The sequence below is a fragment of the Martes martes genome (assembly GCF_963455335.1).
Source record: "Martes martes genome assembly, chromosome: X".
In the NCBI taxonomy this organism is placed as follows: domain Eukaryota; kingdom Metazoa; phylum Chordata; class Mammalia; order Carnivora; family Mustelidae; genus Martes; species Martes martes.
The window spans coordinates 91,095,182-91,117,624 of NC_137897.1; the positions used below are offsets into that span (position 1 = coordinate 91,095,182).

Genomic DNA, 22,443 nt, shown 5'->3' on the forward strand with positions numbered 1-22,443 from the left:
AGATTTACTCTATAGTTCCAAATAGTAATAAATTACTATTAAAAGTCAGGAAGGTCTTCATACAAGTTACTTTCTAATATATATTGTAATGTAATAATGTAACATAACAAGAACTAACAGCAAGGAGTACTCCATCCCCTTCGCATTTTAATGACCCCAAATAAAACTTTTATTTAAAGTTGTGTTTCACAGATTTAAGAAGCAAAAGGCATGACATACTGAAGAATGCAGTTTGAGAAATATTGATCCTCCCCATATGTAAAATATAAATCTCAGCCTAAACATCTTCTCATCATAATTTTTAAATTGCTTTTTAAAGAAAATGCTTGAATCTACAGAACTGGAACTTCAAAGAGATAATGTGATCCAGCCACTTTCTCTCTGGAGAGAGATATAAATATTTTTATTCCAAAAATATTTATACATTATACATATACTTTAGAACAGGATTATGTATCATATTTTTCTTTCTCCAACAGTGACTGACATATGTTTTTGTTCACAAATATCAAATCTTTCACAAATGCCTCTTTTCTTCTATAAACACAAACATTCTATACCCCGCCCTTGATAGTTTCCATTTTTCCATTGCTAAATGATCTCCAGCCTATGTTATTTAGAGAAGTGAAGGTAAAAAGCGATGTCCATTGTAGGGGAATAGTCTCATGCAGAAGGTAAAAAGTAGCTCTTTGAAAATTCATATGTGGGGTCTACCGTGCAGTAAGTTTAAGGGGGACTGCCTTTCAAAGGCAGACGAGCACTGGGAAGTACTGAAAGTGACCATGGGGTGGGGCCGGGACTGTCAAGAAATTGACTGAGATGGAGGGAACCATCAGGTAGAAGAGTTGAGGGACTAGCATGTTTGCATTCCCTGCTGCCTGGTACACAGTTGGCACTTAATATACGTTCGATTTATGTTCAGTTACTGCAGGAACAAACAACCCTGATTTTACCAAGAAGCCGCCACCACTTGGTATTTTAAAACCATGGGGTCATGTTGAGCAGAGTTCTAATTTTGGGCCAAGCTGATAAGAAACCAGGAATTTTATTTGGGAAACTTCTCCCAATAAAAAAAACCAATTGTGCCCATGGTGCTTCTTTGTATTAAACTGTAATGGCTAAGAAGAGAGAAGAGGAATTGAACCAGGGTTGGGGGGGAAGGGTTGACTCACAAGGGCTTGGCCTTTTTCCTCCCTCAGACAAATTGCAGGTTTAAGAAAAATGAAATATATGCTTGTTATAAAAATAGAAGATATAAATTGAAAACTAAAACACCATTTTTACATATAGGAAGTAATTATTGTTAACAGTTTAATACATATATATATGTCCAGGCCCTCCCTTCCTTCCTTCCTCACTTTCTTTCTTTCAAGAATTTATTTATTTCTTTGACTGAGAGAGAGAGAGAGAGAGAGAGAGCACGAGCTGGGAGCGGGGGGCCGGCAAGGAGAAGGAGAAGCAGGTTCCCCACTGAGCAAGGACCCTGACGTGGGACTCGATCCCAGGACTCTGGGATCATGACCTGAGCTGAAGGCAGATGCTCAACATACTGAGCCACCCAGGCACCCCTCCAGGCCTTTTTATACGTATGCATAATGTACTGTTTCCTTGTATGTATAATGGGATTTTAAAAAGTAGAATATGCTACATATTATTGTCCCTGTTAAAAATTCACATGAGCACATAAAATGGACAGTATTCTACACACACAGATCTACTTCATTCTTTTTAGGGGATTCCATCATGCTGGCACCATTCATTATTCATCTGTTCCCCTCTGGACATTTGGGCCGACTCTCAACTTTTGCCATTACAAGCAATGTTGCAACAGACCTCCTTGTGTATATACTTACCTGTGTAAGTAGATCTGTGGGAGGTATTCGTAAAAGTAGAATTGCTGGTTTGAAGACGACGTATTTTTAACGTTTTAATAGCTACTGGCAAGTTAAAGCATATGGTTTATCTTGGGAAACTGATTATACCTTGGGTACTGGCAAAAAAGATGTCAAAATACCAATGAAGTGAGACTAGGTACTGTATGCCACCTTTCTTCATTTTTAGTCATGAAAAAAATTCCTGAATCTTCTCTAAGGTGTATACAGATAATTATCTGTGAAAGGCAATCATGACTTATCCTGTCAAAAGCAGTGATTGTATCCAATCCGTTATTTTCTTCCACTAAAAACAACAAAAGCCGAAGCAACAAACAAACAAAACCCTCGGTTCATTTGCTAGCCCTTCTGCCTTTAAACCATTCATACAAGTACTTCATACTTGGGAATTGAATGATGTTACTAGGCTCCGTTCCTACTCCTTATTATTCCTCCTTTTTCCTTTCGAACAAAGGAATTGCTGATACTTCCTGTATCATTATCTGTGTCCTTTCTCATTTTGTCCACATTCTATTAAAATATTGCTTGTTGAGGTATATACTCAATCCTCAAAATCTGGATGCCTCAGCTAAGACACAAGGAGTTTTTACACGCTTCACAAATCTGATCATTTTGCTTCCCTTTGCACCATCTTAAAAAAAAAAAATCCTCTGCCCTTCCTCAGTATGATCTGGGATCCCCAAAGAAAGGAAGCTGAAGCTCCAAGACCACGTTCACCACATTCTGAGTCTCTCTTATTCTAAGCTTAATTTATCTATCTTTGCCAAAATGTCTCCTTCTGTGAGGTTCTGCATTTATTTTCACCGCATATGAAGCAGTTTCCCTTTCTGTAGATTTCACAACCTTTATTTTCAACTGCATAAATGAACAATCCCAACATCCAATTCCATATTTGCCAATTTTATTCCTGATTATTGCTATCTTTATCCAAATAAGATCTGTCAATTCAGATTGTTTTCATACAGATTCTAAATATCTTGTTTGCATGCTGTTATCTGTATATCCCCACTCTGTCTCAAGAGAAAAAAAACTAGAGTTCCTTCTACCATATATTATGTTGTATAGAAGACAATCATTTCTCTAAACAACTTTTATACTCTAATTTTGTGAAGAAGGCACACATTCAAAGAAAAGGGGAGGTTATTCTCCTCCACAATTCTCACCTGCCTTCTATATATCTACCTTTAGCTTTCACTCCCATAAATCTCTGGCCCTATTTAACTCTAGGAAGACCCTCAAAGATATCCTGATGGGCAGCTGGCTGGCTCAGTTGGTGGAGCGGGGACGTGAGTTTGAGCCCCACGTTGGGTGTAGAGATTACTTAAATAAAAAAACTTAAAAAAAAAAAAAAAGATTGCCTGCACACTTAAAATGTGCCCTTTTATTATAAAATCATTTTCTTTCACCAGATTTGTATTCATTCCTCTTGTCAAAATTCTATAAAGTCTGTTGTCTGTCTTCGTGTTCGAGTTCACCAAACACAGATACAGCTCTGCTTTACCAAAATGGTGCCACGTTTCCAGTGAGTCTTTTAGAGTATCTGTAAAATGGTTCCTGTTGCTTTAACTGAACTTCTTTCTGCCCCAAGCCATATTTTAGTTCTTTATTTTTCTATTTCTTTTGGGCCTTGGGTTCCACTGACACAGAGATTATTATCTGTTCTTGGTTTCTTTACTCTAACATTTCTCTTTCCCTCTCCTATAAAACTCCCCACAACTATTTTTTTCTTCTTCTTCACATACTTTTGTTGGGGGGGGGGAACCTGAGCGTTAAAAAAAAAGGGGGCTTTTCTGTTCCCTGTATTAAACTTACCCAATGTATCAAAACTTCAAATCCTATTAAGTAGAGGAACGTACGTATGTAATACCCTGAAAGACTGAGCCATTTTAAATGAGTTTGATAAATTTTTAAATGGTCACATTAAAACACAAGGGGATATGCACTGACATTACACAACTATAGTATAGAAACCATATGAGCTACAAATAATTACCACCAAAAGTTGGTTGGATGTCAATAGCTTTCACATTCAATATAATGTCATTTTGAAAAAAGCTAGATTGATAATTTGGGGTATTAAAAAGCAATCTGATAAGCAAATATTTCCAATAAATTCTGCACGAAGTAACTTACTAGCATATTGTATCAGTTTTTATCAGTATAATATTGAAAAGGAAGTGGGATAAAGGGAAATGTATCCTGAAAAGAGCAATAAAGATTATTAATGGAAAATGTGTTTTATGAACAAAGATAAAGGAACTCAAGAAAAGGTTAAGGAATGGGCTTATTCCCATCTTTAAGTAAATGTAATAATGTATTTGATCAAAACAATACCATATCCATGTTTTTATGATACTGTTCTTCATTTAATTCAGAGGACAGAAAAGGAACAGATGCATGTTTAAGGCAAAGAGCTATACAGACTGGATATAAAAGTTTTTATTAATCTGAATTAAACTCTGCTCTTACTATGAAACACTGTGTGGAGTAAAAAACTCCCAATGACTTTCTATCAGTGTTGTATCACAACATAGAAATTTAAAGATTTTCTGCTTTGTATTGCTTTTTTAAGATTTTAAGTAATCTTGGGGCACCTGGGTGGCTCAGTGGGTTAAGCCTCTGCCTTCAGCTCAGGTCATGATCTCAGGGTCCTGGGATCGAGCCCCGCGTTGGGCTCTCTGCTCAGCGGGGAGCCTGCTTCCCCCTCTTTGCCTGCCTACCTCTCTGCCTACTTGTGATCTCTCTCTGTCAAATAAATAAATAAAATTAAATTAAAAAAAGATTTTAAGTAATCTCTATACCCAACCTGGGGCTCAAACCTAAAACCCTGAGATCAAGAGTTGCATGTTCTACCAACTGAGCCAGCCAGGCACCCCTGGAATTTAAAGATTGTTTTAATCTGGCCCCAGCTCAACTGTTCAACCTTATTTTTCATGATCTCCTTAAGTACTCCGACCCACTTTATCAGGTTGTTGTCTAGACTGGCTCATTGGTAAAAACCAGGCTTACCTCTTTTCTAGTACCTTTATTTATGCCATTATTTTTCACATAGAATATCCTCCTTCCTTCAAAGCCTAGTTCAAATTTGACCTCCTTTGTAAAGCTACCTCTAACCAAATCTCTGAAATAATCAGGCACCTTTAGTTGGAGTCTTACAATTTAGCATTTAATTATATCCTATATATTTTTTGTTTTCAGCGAAGATGAAATAACAGGGACTGGACCTCTTGAAACACCTTAAAACCAGACAAAATATATGAAAAAAAAAAGTTTAAAACTGCATGAAGGAGAAGGATCTGTGACAGATGAGAGGCAAGTTAGATGAGCCCCATGATTGTTCTGGACTTTCCAAGAACAGAGTAGCAACCCAGGCGAGGCCCAGCATTCTCTCCTAATGAGTCCTGTGGGAGTCAAGGCAGCTAGATGTAGGGAAGAACACAGGAGAAGAGATCTGCATAGAGAGGGGGCTATGGAGATCAAAAAATAAGTAAAATAAAGTAAAATAAAATGAAATACAATTTAAAGAGTCTCCCTCAAGTATTCAGGTGAGTACTGAGAAGTGTACTTGTCTGGGGAAAGAACCACCCAGAGGGAGCCCAAGAAAACACTGCAAGGCTCACCAAGGGCTGAGCATAATTCATTCCAACCACCAAAATGGAAACCTTATCTTTCTAGGGCCTTAGAGTACTCGTAAGTATTTGCCCCAGTACTGGGAAAAAGTTTGCCCTAGAATAAACAAATGGTGTTTTGGTGCGACCCCACAAAGCTTAAAAGTTAATGAAAAATAGGTTAATAAAAGCAAAAGAATTAGGGAAGGATATCAGAATGCAAAGTATGATCAAACTGAGGGCGAGTGTTCCACTCTATCCCCTACTTTTCCCCCCAATATACCCCAAACTGGAGCTAAGGTACCATGTCACCTGGGGGCAGTCATCGGGGAGCAGAGAAAAGTCCCAAAACTCAGAGAGAGCAGGCAAAATCCACTTTACTTTTATTTCCCTCTGCTCTTTTGCGTCCTGATCTCCAGGCAATTCCAAGGCCCTTGGAATTGGGGGTGGCAAAGGCCGGAAACTGAGGGAGAGGAAACTTCCTCTTTGGTCAGAGGACCTGTGGTCATTCCTCTGCAATAGATGCGTCTCTGCATTTGGACCAGGCTCTGGGTTCAGCAGTGGTCAGTGAATGGCAGACCAGGATGAATAAAACCCAGCTTTCAGGCCAGAGGACCACAGAGAGCGCCCTAGAGAACGGGACAGTACTGGAGAGATGGTCAAGACGGAGGAGCATGGAAAAGAGACCCTGCAAAGTTCTACACCATGGCACACTTCTCAACAATAAAAAGAAACAAATAACTGATACGCACAACAAAGTGAATGGATCTCAGAGATATTAGACGAAGTGAAAGAAGCCAGTCTGAAAAGCTTCCAGAGTGTGTGATGCCATTTATGTAATACTCTCAAAAGGACAAAACTGCTGTGACAGGAAACAGATCAGCTAGAGGCAGAGATGAGTGTGACTACCAAGGAGTAACAGAAGTTAAATGTATTTGTTAAAACTCATACATGAAGGGGCGCCTGGGAGGCTCAGTTGTGATCCCAGGTCCCGGGATCGAGCCTCGCCTTGGTCTCCCCACTCAGCTGGGAGCCTGCTTCTCCCTCTGCCCCCCGCTCATGCTTTCTCAGCTGAATAAATAAAATCTTTAAAAATAAATAAATAAAACTTGTAAAAGTAAAACCAAAACCAAAAACCAAACAAACTCATAAAGGTACAGTGCAATAAAAAAGTCCATTTTACTGTATGTTAATTTACAAAGTAAAGATGTAGAAAGATGACAAAAGATTTGTCAATTTAACACTAATTAAAAGAAAGCTGGCAAAGGGGTGCCTGGCTAGCTCAGCTGGTAGAGCATGCAATTCTTGATCTTAGGGTTGTGAGTTCAAGCCCCATGTTGGGCATAAAGCTTACTTAGGGGGGGAAAAAAAGCTGACATGAGTATAATATCAGACAAAACAAATTTCAGAGCAAAGAACATTTATTACCACTCTAATGAAAGATCTCAGCTTCCTCCTTCAGAAACTAGAAATACAAGAGTGGATTAACCCTGGGGCACCTAGGTGGCTCAGTTGGTTAAGGGTCCAACTCTTGATTTCAGTTCAGGTCATGATCTCAGGGTTGTGAGATCAAACCCCATGTCAAGCTCTGCACTGGACACAGAGTCTGCTCGAGACTTCCTCTCTCTCTCTGCCCTTCCCTCCCCATGCCTGCATGCATGCTCTCTCTAAAATAAATGAATAAATATTTTTTAAAAAGAAGAGCAGATTAATCCCCAAAAGCAGGAAGTGGAGATAATAAAGACCAGAGAGGAGATCAACTATGACACAGAAAGAGAAAAAAATGATAAAACCCCCAAACCTGGTTATTTGAGAAGATCCATACATTTGATAAAACTCTAGCCAGACAGATTAGGGAGATAAAGAGAAAAAATGCAAATGATCAACAACAGGATTGAGAGAGGTGATGATACTAGAGATGGCATAGCTTTTAAAAGGATAATAAGTAAAAACAAACAACTGTATGCCAATCAATTAGACAATCAGTTGCAATGGATAAATTCCTTGAAAGATACAAGCTGCTAAAGGTTACTCTAGAAGAAATCCGTAACTGAATAGCTATGTCTAACTATAAAATCAAATTTTCACTGGTGAATTCTATCAAACATTTAAGGAAGAAATAACAGCAATGCTACACAAATATATCCCAAAAATTAAGAGGAGGGAACATGTCTCAACTCACTGTATAAGGCCAGCTTCACCCTAATACCAACACCAGACAAAGGTAAGAAAACTAAGAAAACTAAAACCAAAATTCCTCATGAGCATAGTTGCAAAAATTCCTAAAATTTTAGCAAATAAAATTTAATAATATATAAAAAGGATAATCCATCACCACCAAGTGGGGTTTATTCCTGCAGTGCATGATTTCTTTAGCGTTCGGAAATCAGTCAATATAACTTATGATAGTAACAAATTAAAAAGAAAAATGATGAGATCATCTCCATAGGTGCAAAAAAGTATTTGACAAAATCCAACATCCATTTCTGATTAAAAACATGAAACCCAACTCTCAGCAAATAGGAACAGAAAGGGACTTCCTCAGACTTATAGCTAACATACTGAAAGGTGAAAGAATGAATGTTCTCCTCCCTGACATCAGCAAAAAAGCAAGAATGTATATTCAACCACTTCCATTCAACATTTCACGGGAGTCCCTGTGCAGTGCAATAAGGCAAGAAAATGAAATAAAAAGCATCAGATTGGAAAGAATGAAATAAATATCTTTATTCACAGGAAAAATGATTGTCTGTGTAGACAATCCTACAGACTTTACAAAAAGAGTAAGTTGGTTTATCGAGGTTGCAAGATACAAGATCAATAATCATAACAAACTGTATTACTCTGTCCCAGCAACAAACAATCAGGAATTGAAATGATGTATTACAGCATATCTAACTACCAGTTGGTATGTGCTAGTTTCTCTATTACTTTAATACATGCTAAATAACAATAATAAAACCTCATTTAAGAGAGCAGGGTAATAATATACTAAAGGAGACTAAAAGGAAAGGTGGTAGGCTGTCTTCCAACTGGTATCTTAATGATACACAATCAATTGTGGGAGTAGTAGGATAATTTACTGTACTCTATCCTGAGTGCCAAAAAAGCTATTCCCAAGAAAAATAATATATTCATTTCTCTATATTCTAGCTGCCCTTTAGGTAACTGAAATAAATAAAAAGTTTCATTTTGACGAAAACTTCAACAATCTAGATTATTGAGCTTTTCTTTTATATAACATAATTTATTCTAAATCTTTATGCCTTTTTTTAAAATTGAAGTATAACTGACACAGAATGTCACATTAGATTCAGGTGTGCAATATAGTGATTTGACAAGTTTATATGTTACTTTGTGCTCATCACAAGTTTCGCTACCCTCTGTCACCATACGACACTACTACAATACCACTGACTGTATTCCCTACGCTGTGCCTTATATTCCTGTGACTTATTTATTTCGTAACTGAAAGCCTTTACCTCCCACCCCCCTTTACCCATGTTGCTCATCCTCCAACCTTCTCCCCTCTGGTAACCATCAGTTTGTTCTCTATTTATCTGTCTGTTTCTGCCTTTAGTTTTTTTGTTTTTTTTGGTTTTGGGTTTTTTTTTACATTTTACATTTAAATGAAATCATATAGTATTTGTCTTTCTCTGTTTCACTTATTTCACTCAGCATAATATACTCTAGGTCCATCCATGTTGTCATAAATGGCAAGAGCTCATCCTTTTTTATGGCTTAGTAATATTTCATCATATATATGATTCATATATTCATATTATGTTTCATTATGTATAATAGATAATAAATTTTATTCTTAGCACAAATAGAATTATGCAGAAATATATATGTGCATATAAACTATTACTATATATTATACGTAATATATATTAAGTATACACGTATATTAATACATATGTATATCTCCTTCATCTTCTTTGTCCATTTATCTATTATGCCTCCCTTTCTTATGTTGATACATTTTAATTTTTAAAATTTTTAAGTAAATTCTACCCCCAACATGGGGCTCAAACTCACAACCCTGAGATCAAGGGTCACATGTTCTTCTGCCTGTGCAAGCCATTGGCCCCAACAATATATATTTAAAGTTGTTTATTTGATGATCATGAGGTATTAAAACTGGGCATAGTTCATCAACATGACATGATAAGCAACCCAAATGTCTACCTTAGCATCAGCATTTCATAAAGTTAGCCCACTGGAAGACAAGACAAGCTAATTTGTATAGGCTCTTGGGATAATTCATTTGTTTAACATTGTATTATACATATAATAATGTGAGACTATAAAATGATCTTTTATTGGCCTTACAACTAAAATTGGATAGAAAAAAATAGTAGATAGAAACGGAGGAAAATACAGGAAGAACAATCTAGTAGGCACCAGTCTTAACATGAGAAAATGCCAATTAGGAGTTCAGACATCCAGAGCAAGGAGGCATTTGAAACTCTACAGGTCTGAGTAAGTATAGCCAACAATCAAGAAATAGTTTGTTTCTACGTAGGTAACATTCTACAATTAATACACACTGCTACCAGCTGAAAAGGGTACTACAGTTATGGCCCCCTTATCCTAAAAGGGATGTGTGCAACTGGCAGTTAACATTTTTTCTGTTTTGTTTTTTTGTTTTTGTTTTTTCCAATTTTGATAGGGGAAGGGAAGTAGAGCAGACAGGCAGGAAGACTTTCTTCCTAATTCTATTATTTCTATTAAGAATAAAATCTTTATGCAGCACCTGGCTGGCTCAGTCAGAAGAGCATACAACTTTTTTTTTTTTTCAATTTAGTAGACTTTTCATTACAAAGCTGTTAAGCATAGCGGGGCCTGGGTGGCTCAGTCGGTTGAGCGTCTGTCTTAGGCTCGGGTGATGATCCCAGGATCTTGGGATCGAGCGCCGCATTGGACTCCCTGCTCAGCAGAGAGTCTGCTTCTCCCTCTCCCTCTGTCTGCCACTCCCCCGTCCCTCTGCTTGTGTGCTCTCCCCCCCACCACCCTGTCAAATAAATAAATAAAATCTTAAAAAACAAAAAACAAAGCTGTTAAGCATAAAGTGATACATCTTTTCTCTCTCTTTAGTTAACACGGGTAAATGTTCATTTAGTAATGTTATCTCAACTGGTTTATTGCTGACACTTATTAATGAGTATGTAATATTGTGCTAATTGGTAGGCGCAAGTTATAAGCTAATACTTTGAGGATAGCTCATCTGTATCTTCTAGATCACTATTTATCTTGGGGTTGTGAACTCGAGCCTCGCATTGAGTGTAGAGATTACTTAAAAAAAAATCCTTAAAAAAAAAAAGAATAGGGACACCTGGGTGGCTCAATTATTTAAGAATCTGACTCTACGGGGCGCCTGGGTGGCTCAGTGGGTTAAGCCTCTGCCTTTGGCTCAGGTCATGGTCTCAGGGTCCCGGGATTGAGCCCCACATTGGGCTCTCTGCTCAGCAGGGAGCCTGCTTCCCCCTCTCTCTTTGCCTACCTCTCTGCCTACTTGTGATCTCTCTCTCTGTCAGATAAATAAATAAATAAAATCTAAAAAAAAAAAGAATCTGACTCTCCAATTATCATATGGTTTCGCTTATTTGTGGAGCATAAGGAATGACACGGAGGACATGGGGAGATGGAGAGAAGTGAGTTGGGGGAAACTGGAGGGGGAGAAAAACCATGAGAGACTGTGGACTCTGAGAAACAAACTGAGGGTTTTGGAGGGGTGGGGGGTGGGAGGTTGGGTGAGCCTGGTGGTGGGTATTATGGAGGGCACGTATTGCATGGAGCACTGGGTATGGTGCATAAACAATGAATTCTGGAACACTGAAAATAAATTTTAAAAAATAAATAAAAATTAAAAAAAAATCTGACTCTTGATTTTGGCTCAGATGATGATCTTTGGGTCATGAGATCATGCCCTGAGTCAGGCTCCACAATTAGCAGAGTCTGCTAACGATCTCTTCCTCCACCCCCTCCCCTCTCTAAGTAAACAAAATCTTAAAAAAAAAAGAATAAAATCTTTACTATATCATTCACAACAAATTATCTGTTCGCTTTTGTTAATACATGTTTTTAAACTTACAGTCAATGAAAACTTAATATTTACAGACATTATACTTAAAAAGATAATACAGTTTAGAGCAAGATTAAAGAAACAAATTACAAAAACAGATTATAAAAACAGATTTGTAGTCAAAACCTGTGTTCAAGTCTTAGCTGTTGTCAATTACCAGCTGTGTGATCCGGGCAAGCCTCCCAAACTCCCTGAGCTTCAGTTTCCTAATCTATAAAATGGAGAGAATAATTTCGGCCTTTTCTTCTTTCTTTTTCTTTTTTTTAAAGATTTTATTTATTTATTTGACAGACAGAGATCACAAGTAGGCAGAGAAGCAGGCAGGAGAAAGGAGGAAGCAGGCTCCCTGCTGAGCAGAGAGCCCGATGCGGGGCTCGATCCCAGGACCCTGGGATCATGACCTGAGCCGAAAGCAGAGGCTTTAACCCATTGAGCCACTCAGGCGCCCCAATTTTGGCCTTTTCTACCTCACAATATTGTTTAAAGTATCAATGAGGCAAGTATATATGAAAGTTTTTATAACTGCCAGCGAAATTCATTTATTCTGCCAAGAATACAAATAATAGCAGTGAAAAGCACTGAGTATTTCCTCCGTGCCAGGTGATGGGCTAGGCTCTTCGTATGTATTTCCTCTTTGAATGACAATAATAAGTCTTACAATAATAATAATAGTGGGTACTTATGAAGCAGTCACCGTGTAACCTAGCACTCGATCAGAGGCATACAGAAACAACAAATTAGATCCCACATGTAGTGAATCTCACTGATAGGTCACATTAACAAGGGCTAAGAGGGAGGACTAGAAGAAGCTGGAAACTTTGCCTGGCTCCCACAGACTCTAGCTTCAAAAGCCAATTAAAGTAGCTGTCAGGGGGACAGACCCATGGGGAGTGACTGTTTTCAGAAGTCCCACTCTGCAGGGTTATCCATTATATAACTGTTGTGGGAAGGACATGAGTTTAGGGCAAAGCTAGAATTCTAGTTTTATCACTTACTGCTTAAGATGGATCATTATGAATAAACAGGGGTTTACCAGAAACAAAAAGTAAAATAAGAGCATTTTAGGGATAGGAAGTGGGTGCAAAGACTGAAGAGTGGAAAAAAATATACATTTAGAGAATAGTGAAAAGTCAGAAGTCTTCAAGCCATTTGCCTTGACCATCTGTCCTATGAACTCTACTAAGGTTAAGCAGAAGCAAAAATCATTATGACTGAAATGAAAAAGGACAGGGGACTGGCCAGGCCAGTATAAAAGGGAGTATAAAACAAGGGAGTATAAAACCAAAGGTGCTTGGCAAAAATGCTGGCAAATCATGTTCTCATAAGGAATTTATATCTAGGATATATAAAGAACTCTTGTGACTGAATAAAAAGATAACCCAACTACAAATTGGGGAAAGGATATGAATAGACAGTTCTTAAAAGATGACGGACAAATGGCTATAAGCACAAATGAAAAGACGGTCAACATCATCAGCCATCAGGGAAGTACAATGCAAAACCACAAGATACTGTGTCACACCTACCAGTATGGCTACAATCAAACAGAGATAATTAGTGTTGGCAAGAATGTGCTAAAATTGGAATCCTCATGCACTGTGGGTGGAAATGGAAAATGGGGCAGCCACACTGGAAAACACCCTGGCAGTTCTTCAAAAGTTTAAAACACAGAATTACTGTATGACCTGGCAATTCCACCCTTAAGTATACATGAAAGATAAATGGATAAATGAAACCATGTCCGCACAGAGACTTCTCCCTGAAGGTTCACAGCAACATTATTCATAATAGCCAAAAAGTAGAAAAAAAAACCCCAAATGTCCATCAATGAATGGATGAATTTTTTTAAAAAAAGGTGGTATATCCACACAATGGAATAGTATTCAGTCATAAAAAGAAAAGTAGCACTGATACAGGCTACAACATGCACGAACCTTGAAAACATGATGCTAAGTGAAAGAAGCCAGACACAAAAGACCACATATTATGATTCCAATGGTAGGAAATGTTCAGAATAGACAAGTCTACAGAGACAGAGAGTAGATTAGTGGTGGCTTAGGTTTGGGGAAAGAGTTGGAAGGAGATGCGGAGTGACTGCTAATGGATACAAGGTTTCTTTTTGAGCAGACGATAATGTTCTCCAATGGATTGTGGTGATATTTGCAAAAGCCCATGAGTATACTAAAAACTAAAACCACTGAATTATGCACTTTACACGGGTGAATTAGATGGTATATGAATTATATCTCCATAAAGCTGTTTTTAAGGCACAAAAGTGCCAAGGAAGAGTATGATGCAATCAAAGACCATAAACTGGGGCAGTAAAAGAAAAATGCTGACAACCTGGGATAATAGGTGAAGCCAAAGGTTGGAAGCCTTCCATAGGAAATAACCAGTAGCACTAAAGGAGTGAAGAAAATGAGACAGTCCTTGATTTTACCAGTTACTACTCAAGCAAACCCTGGTTAACCTTCCTTAATTGAGTGAAGGCAATTTGCTCTGCTAACTACATCATGGATTCTCTGGAGATCCGTTCAAGGTTCTAGGAATCCAAGCCTAATAGGTATCGCAATTCTTTAGGCCCTTTCTTCGACAGCTGAGTTTGCAAAAGCCTGTTTAACAGAGACGACTAATCTGCAGGAGCAGTTGAAGCCAACCAGATGGATGCCTTCCATCTTTGGCTCAAATGGAAGTAAAATAAAATGGATATTTATGATGCACCTCACTTTCCCATCAATTGTCCCATTTAATCCTCACATCTCTTAACTATTTTATAGATAAGGAAACTGGCCCAGAGAGGATGGAGGGCTCCCAAGGTCATATAACTAGGGGTAAAATTAGGATTCCAGGTTTGGCCTAAACTCATGTCTGTCCCACTAGAGGTATGCAGTGGGTAACCCTGCAGAGTGAGACTTCTGAAAAACACTCTCTCCCCATGGGTCCCTTCCCCTGAGAGTGACTCTCCATGCCTTTTGAAGCCGACGTTTGTGTGACTGCTAATTTTAAAACAATGATAACTTTTACACATTAAACACTTCTCCAACTTGTTCCCTTGACAACCACACACCTAAGATTAGATACAGGGAAAAAGTTCTCTGTTACTGCTGCTACTTAAAAATCTCCATTTGTGGGGCGCCTGGGTGGTTCAGTGGGTTAAAGCCTCTGCCTTCGGCTCAGGTCATGATCCCAGGGTCCTGGGATCGAGCCCCGCATCGGGCTCTCTGCTCAGCAGGTAGCCTGCTTCCTCCTCTCTCTCTCTGCCTGCCTTTCTGCCTACTTGTGATCTCTGTCTGTCAAATAAATAAATAAAATCTTAAAAAAAAAATTTAAAAATCTCCATTTGTGAGAACATCATCTTTAATGGACTTTTAAAGAGAGCAAAGTTCGGCAATAATGATAGGCAGTGGGTAGCTCCATGCCACTACAGAAAATAGTATAATAACAACAACAACAACAACAAAAGTCAGCTCATGAAAGATCACCTTTACTCCATACAAACTCTCTTGTTACTTTCACCAGTCAGGACCAACAAAGGCTGAACTACAAGGTAATATCGCCAAGTGTCTAAGTATCTAAGACCCAGTCATACTGGTTTTTGTCAATAATTACATATATATATATAAAATATATATAATTGTTATATATATTATATGTATATAATAATGTATAAAATATATATAATTTTTAATTTCAATTCAATTTAGTTAACATAGCATAGTATTAGTTTCAGGGGTAGAATGTAGTGATTCATCAGTTGCATTTCATACCCAGTGTTCATTCCATTAAGTGTCCTCCTTCATGCCCATCACCCAGTTACCCCAGTCCTCCACCCCTCTCCCTCCAGCAACCCTCACTTTGTTTCCCATAGTTAATAGAACAATTATCTTTTTTAAAGTACACAGGCTATACACAAACATATTTCCATTGTAAAGAAAATTAAACAGTGCAAGATTGTACAGAGCAGAAAGTATAAGATAACATTCACCAGCCACCCTAATGTTTCCAGACCTTTTGCTGTGTGTTTACATTCGTATATATGTATATATATCGTATAGTCTTTTTCTTTTTTAAAAAAGTGATTGATTTGAGAGAGAGAGAGACCATCTCAAGCTGCTGAGCGTGGAGCCCAACGTGGGGCTCAATCTCATGATCCTGAGATCATGATCTGAGTCAAAACCAAGAGTCAGGCGCTCAACCAACTGTGTCACCCAAGCACCCTGTTTGTTGTATAGTTTTTCTGCCAACAGATGGGATTACACACTACATACTGTCCTGTAACTTTAACAGATTTATTGAGATGAATCGACATACTATACAATTCACTTATTTATAGTGCAGAGTACAGTGGCTTTTAGCACATTCACAGATAATGTGCGCAACCAAATCCACAGTCAATTCTAGGATATTCTCATCGTCTCAAAAAGAACTCCTAGAGCCTTTAGCACCTTCATATCCTCGCATTCTCTCCAACTCTAGGCAACTACTAGCCTACTTTGGGTCTCTATATATTTCCCTCTTCTGGCCATTCTGTCTGAATGGAATCATATAAAATACAGCCTTTTATGACTGGCTTCTCTCACTTAGCATAAAGTTTCTAAGGTTCCATAGCCTTGAATAATCAACAATTAAACCATTTACATAGAGATCTCCTAGTCAAGACACATTTTGGAGATAAGACAAATGACGCCCAGAAAAATTACAAGCTTCTCCCTCCTGACCCTTACATTTCTGCTGATGAGACCCACAGCACAACAAAACCATAAAACCTAGCTCTCATTACAAACCAAAATAATGGAAGATATGGAATTACATATGGGAACTAGAATGGAATTTAGAGATCTCGTAGTCAAGACACATTTTGGAGATAAGACAAAAGAAGCCCAGAAAAATTACATGACCCAATAAAGCCATATAACAAGCAGAGGGTTCTCTTATTACATTATATGCTATACTGCCCACCAAACACCATACACTATATACTGCTTTACCTTAATGGTCATTGACCAGGAATATGCATGAAATTCACCTGGGGAGATTGCTTTGAAAAATACATGCAGAACAATTTTTCTTTATCTTACTAGAGGGAGCACTAATATAATTTGGCTCTATCTAGAAGACATTGAGGAACATCCAGTAGTATATTGTTTCCTAATTCAGCCATGCAACAGAGGTCAGGGGGTGTCCACAATTACGGGAAGTACCAGGACTGCTTGTCCTTGTGCTAATTAGCTCCAGGTTGCAGTTTTTGATAGGTTGGGGTTTTGTTTTGTTTTGTTTTTTGCTTTTTATTATATTTCTGTTCTCTCCTCTGATGTCAGTTATTACCTCTTACATCTCACAATGTGTTTGCATCCAGCCATCCTTATCCATACTCCCACACCTACTATCATCAATGCAAGCTGAGATACCAAGTATGATCTTCAGAACTATGATAAAGGTGTCAGTAAAACAGGTCACGAGTGAGGAACCAGGAAATTCAGCGTAGGGACTTGGTGATATGTATATCGGCAGAGACAGAATGGAAAGTCAATGTTGCCAGACATAATATTCTATAAGAAAGTGGCCAACAGCAAGACCTCCCTCATACAAACCAAACAAAGAGTACACTCTGGGTTTGTTTTTTTTGTTTTTCTGTTTTAACATCAGGAAGGTATGTAGTTTTCCCCTCAAGGTTTCTTCCTTGATGTTTGTTTGCTCTTTCTTTAATTAATGAACTTAATTTTTTTTTAGAGCAGTTTTAGGATCACAGCAAAATGGAACAACAGGGACAGAGGGTTCCCATGGGCACCCCGTCCACACACATGCACGCTCCTCGCCCCCCACTACCGACATCCCACACCACAAACACCCTGGGTCGTTTTTAAATCCATTTAAATATTATACAAGGGACAGTTTAGATTACCTGTAACACCACCGAACTGTGGGTATTGCTGGTAAAGATGCGTGTGGTCCCTGCCTTGGAAGACTGCAGATGGGATGAGAGACCCATTTCGCTGCTTCCAAGGGACAATTTCATGTGCTGGTCCTCCTCTTCCACTAGAGATCTGAAAAGGTGGATAAATCAGAAGGAAAGGCAAGTTAAAAGTTGCCTTTTATATACTATACTTTTATATACTATAGAAGTATAATTCACAATAATGGCATTGTTTAGAGAAATAACCAGTCACTAGTGCCAATCATTTGACTACGATATAGACGGAATTTTGTTTCATTGTGCTTTAGGCTGATGCCATTGTACACCCTAGAAGAAATTATCTTCCATATTTGTAAAAAACTTTTCAAGGTCAGAAAAAAAAAAGTTAGAAGTGAGAAATCAACCTAAAAGCTGATTCAAAACTACATACACAAAGGGTTGTTTTTTTTTTTTTTTTAATCTCTAGTGCCAGAGAAATTGCTTTTGGTATTGTGCTGTTTAGGTAGCAATAACATCAAACTGTGTTATTCACAGTTAAAAGTACTTTGGAATACCTACTTTGAGAAAGGTAAAAACAATAGCTATCATTTACTGAATGGTCACTGTGTATCAGGTACTTGCCCAGAAATTTACACACACATAATCCTTAAAACAATCCAACCCAATAGGTACTATTATTATTTCCTTTGTATGAGCTACAGTGTTTAATAGTTTAAAAGTAAGTTAGCTAGGGTCGCAAATTTATTAAAAGTAGTTGGGTCAGGATTTGAATATAAATCTAGTGTGATTCCAAACTCCAAAGACCCCATTAATAAAAGTCAAAGATTAACTGTGACAGTAATACAGTGCTTCCTCTTCTGTCATTAGTTATAGTTCTAATCAACCCCCAGTGGAACGAAAACTCTCACACGTGAAGTAATTTCTTTTTCTAGCAATATCTCTCACTCATCATTTTGGGATTATTCAGTTAAATCGCTATCATCCAGTGGCATTTCCATCTTTTCTAAGAAATAAAAAGTAAAAATAATGAATGCGAGCTATGCCCATGTATATACTACAATTCATAATTTTTCGCAGGCCATAAAAAGGATTGGAGAACCTGTAGTTAACAGGTCAGCTGGTTTCACAGAGATCATGGAAAATATTTAATGAAAGACTTCAGGTTACACTGGATACTGACTACCACAGTACGACCTTTTATTACCCCTTAGACTAGGCAGGCCTGGGTTTCTTCAGGTACACACTGCCAAAAGTGTCTCGGAATCACCTAAGAGCAGGGAGCGGGGGGCTCGGAATGGGTTTGTGTGCTCATGATGTAGACGGCTAATATGGACACTGGGAGAGGAAGAGGAAGAGGACATCTTCAAGTGCTAGGAACTCCACTTTTGCTATTTACCTCAAACTTCCTACATGTTGAATTATTTGTTTTACTTTTTTCTTTTTTTTAATGATTCTCTTTATTTGAGAGCGAGAGAGAGGAAGGGAGGAGCAGAGGGAGGAGAAGCAGAGCGCAGAGCCCGACGCGGGGCTCGATCCCAGGACCTTGAGATCATGACCTGAGCCGAAGGCAGACGCTTAACTGACCGAGCCACCCAGGTGCCCCTTTCTGTTTCTTTTTTAAGGTTTTATTTTTTAAGTAAGCTTTACACCCAACATGGGGCTGGAACCTACAACCCCAAGATCAAGAGTCACATGGTCTACTGGCTGAGCCAGCCAGGCGCCCCAAATTGTTTGTTTTTCTAACTCTGGCCTATCCAAAATCGTGAAGATTTCACTTGTTCCTTACCATACCTCAGTTGACCAGTCTGAACAAGAAAAAAAACTTTAAGACTACCATACTTTAAAATCCTGCTTTTTGAATCCGGACATCAATGAGATGGCTTTAAATCTTGTAATAATTAGCAAAATTCCGGCCTCAAGGGTGAGATCAATTCTTCTTGAGGATATTAGAGCCATAGTATAACCAAAAATGAATTAATAATACATGACAATGTTTTATTCAACCCTCATGGATATTTAATAAAGAGAATAATTTAAATAAGATTTTAACAAGCATAGCAGAAAATGAATATGGCTTTCTACTAATTTCAGAAACAGCCTTAAAAAGAATTAAATTCTATACATGACATATAGCATACACACACTTACCCACCCTTTTAAACAGCTTTTGCAAACATTTAAAAGTACAGAATTTTTTTTAAAGCACGTTCAGTTTTGTTTTTTTTTTTAAAGATTTTTCATTAATTTATTTGACAGACAGAGATCACAAGCAGGCAGAGAGGCAGGCAGAGAGAGAAGAGGAAGCAGGCTCCCTGCTGAGCAGAAAGCCCGAGACTCGGGGCCTATCCCAGGACCCGGAGATCATGACCTGAGCCGAAGGCAGAGGCTTTAACCCACTGAGCCACCCAGGAGCCCTAAAAGTACAGAATTAATGGGACAAGTGGGAAATAGACTGATGGTGATTGGGATCCCTAACCAGAAAATTTCCATTCAAACAGAGTAATTTTAATGAAATATCCAAGGAGAATGTTTTATTATTTTCTGTATTCCCTGCACAAAACCTAGCACATGAGAACTTTAGCATATGTCATTTGAATGAACACAGCATCTCATTTTTGTGGACATTTCTTCCTCACGTAGTGCTTTCAATGACCATCAATTATGATTTTTATAGAACCACAGATGTAAAAGAGACAGGAATGAAGCCGAAGCCACATTGTGCCTATGACATATCCTGGAAATTGCATTTTTTGAAGAAATCACAGATAACAACTTGTTTGCTTGTCATTTGTCTCTAGCTCCTAAAATCAAAAAGCAGAATGTGAAAATGTAGCCCTTTCTTGGCAAGATGATATGGTTGGCTTTCTAATTAATTACTTCAAATGCTGAAGAAGCCTTCACTAAAGTCACCTTCTTCATGACTTTTTATCAACATACTTTGACTTTTTAACATTCAGAGCCCTCCCCGTTATTTCTGCATCAGTAACAACACATGCCATGTCAACCTTCTCAGCAGATTCAATATTCTCTTCCATCTCCTTTTCACTAAGTTTACTGACTGGATGTGAAGAGCACTGTTTTCCGACACTGCAAGGAGGTAAAAGCTCTCCTTAAAGGAATGATTCTCTGAGTAATTCCAAGGACAAACAACAGTTTTTAAATATTCATTTTTCAAGCCTTGGGGTTCAAAGCCATAAAAAGACCAGGGGTTCTCAGAAGGGGTCAGGGGACGAAGGGGATTTTGTTTCTCTCCTCCCACATTTGGGGACGTCTGGAGCCGTGTTTTGTCCATCACAAGGCAGGGGTGTGTGCTTCCTTCTTCTCGTGGCATGCTGCTAAACCTCCCACCAAGGCACAGGAAAGTTCTCCACGGCAAAGATGTGCTTAGGCAAAAATGTCAAGAGTGCCAAGATTGAGAAACCCTCATACAGAGGGATTAACGCACTCAGGAAAATTTTTCTAAAGCAATTTCATGTTCTAAATGACTTCCCGGTCTGAGGGTTGACACTACATGACAATGTTGGCAGTAAGAAACACAGTAGGATTATTAATTACCACTAATTCTTCTAAAACTACCTAACAATAAAATACCTCTGTTTCCTCCAGCCCCACAACTTGAACAAGCAAGTGTTTACAGTAGATAAGTAGATAATGGCTTTGAAGCTTAGAAGACAGTTGTGCAGGAAAGCTTTTGTTCTACGTAAATTCATGTAAGAATAAGAATTTCGGAGTTCTGCTTAAAACAAACGCTATTTGGGTTCACTTTCACACGCTGACTTCGAATCAAGCAAATCCAGCCTGGATCAATGCTATAAAATTATTCATGGGAGAGAGTATGTTCGTCACTTTTCTGTCCCAAACTCAAATCTTCTTGCTATGTCTGTACAGTGCATCGGGCCTTCAAGCCCATCCCCCTGCCACTGGACACAGCTTATTTTCTTAACAATGACCAACCACAGAGCACCAAAGCCATCTTTCACAAAGTGTACATGAATCACTCGACTGTATGCTTGTTCAAAGAGAACAATTACTTTTTCAAAGAGCATTAGGGGAGAGACAGAAGCACCGTCTGATCATTTTACTGAAAGCATTGCAAGGGTGGTCAAAAGAAACAGAAAGTCGAAGCAATTATCAGGCTAACGGGGTGATGCTAACGTGCTGATCTTGCCTAAAAAAATTTCCATAATTTAAAAATCACCCCCAAGGGAAACGTGTAGATGCTATGAGCACACAAGTCAGAAAGACGTAAGTCCAAATGGTTAACAGAGAGAAAAATGTTCAAGCTCATTAGAAGTCCAGAATATGCAAATTACAGCACAGATTCCCTCTTTAAATTTATAAATGTATGGAGGTGAAGATACACTTTCGAAACTGCTAGTGGAAACACGCTCTGTCTACGTGGCACTGTTCACCCAAACGGATTTTTAAGTTTTTAAAAAATCATCAAATGGACGCAGTGAACACTGGAACGACCGTGGGTTGTGTGTTTCACGTCTGACCTGGTAGGTAGGTTGCAGCCAGAGTGTTCTGTCAATCTGGCTGAAATGTGTTTTCTATAGTGAATAGTTCTGCAGAGGTTAATAGTTTGGTATGCGTTCTATAAGGAAGCCATACTCTCAGAATTCACTGCAGCAACTGGGCTTGTTGGCGTGCAGTGTGAGTAAGGGAAGAACATCTCACAATTGCATCATTTGGCTCCAAATACTCAAACACTCTTCCAACGCTCCCTACCTAAATAAATACATAGGAAAAGAATTAAAAATTTAAAATTCACCCCCAACCCACTAGGATGAGTACTTTGGGGGTTTTTCTTAAGATTTTATTTATTTATTTGACAGACAGAGATCACAAGTAGGCAGAGAGGCAGGCAGAGAGAGAGAGTGGGGGGGAAGCAGGCTCCCGCTGAGCAGAGAGCCCGAAGCCGGACTCGATCCTAGGACC

At 38.5% G+C, this 22,443-nt stretch overlaps 1 protein-coding gene across 1 annotated transcript in view; it reads right to left on the bottom strand.

The window, feature by feature from the left end:
• KLHL13 (kelch like family member 13) overlaps positions 1-17,610 on the bottom strand; it is a 42,646-nt gene extending 25,036 nt beyond the window's left edge. The window contains exon 1 of the mRNA XM_080795768.1: positions 17,491-17,610. Coding sequence (XP_080651894.1) covers positions 17,491-17,604 — 114 coding nt within the window. The 5' untranslated portion in view covers positions 17,605-17,610. The remainder of the gene's footprint in view (positions 1-17,490) is intronic.
• Between the last annotated feature and the right edge of the window lie 4,833 nt (positions 17,611-22,443).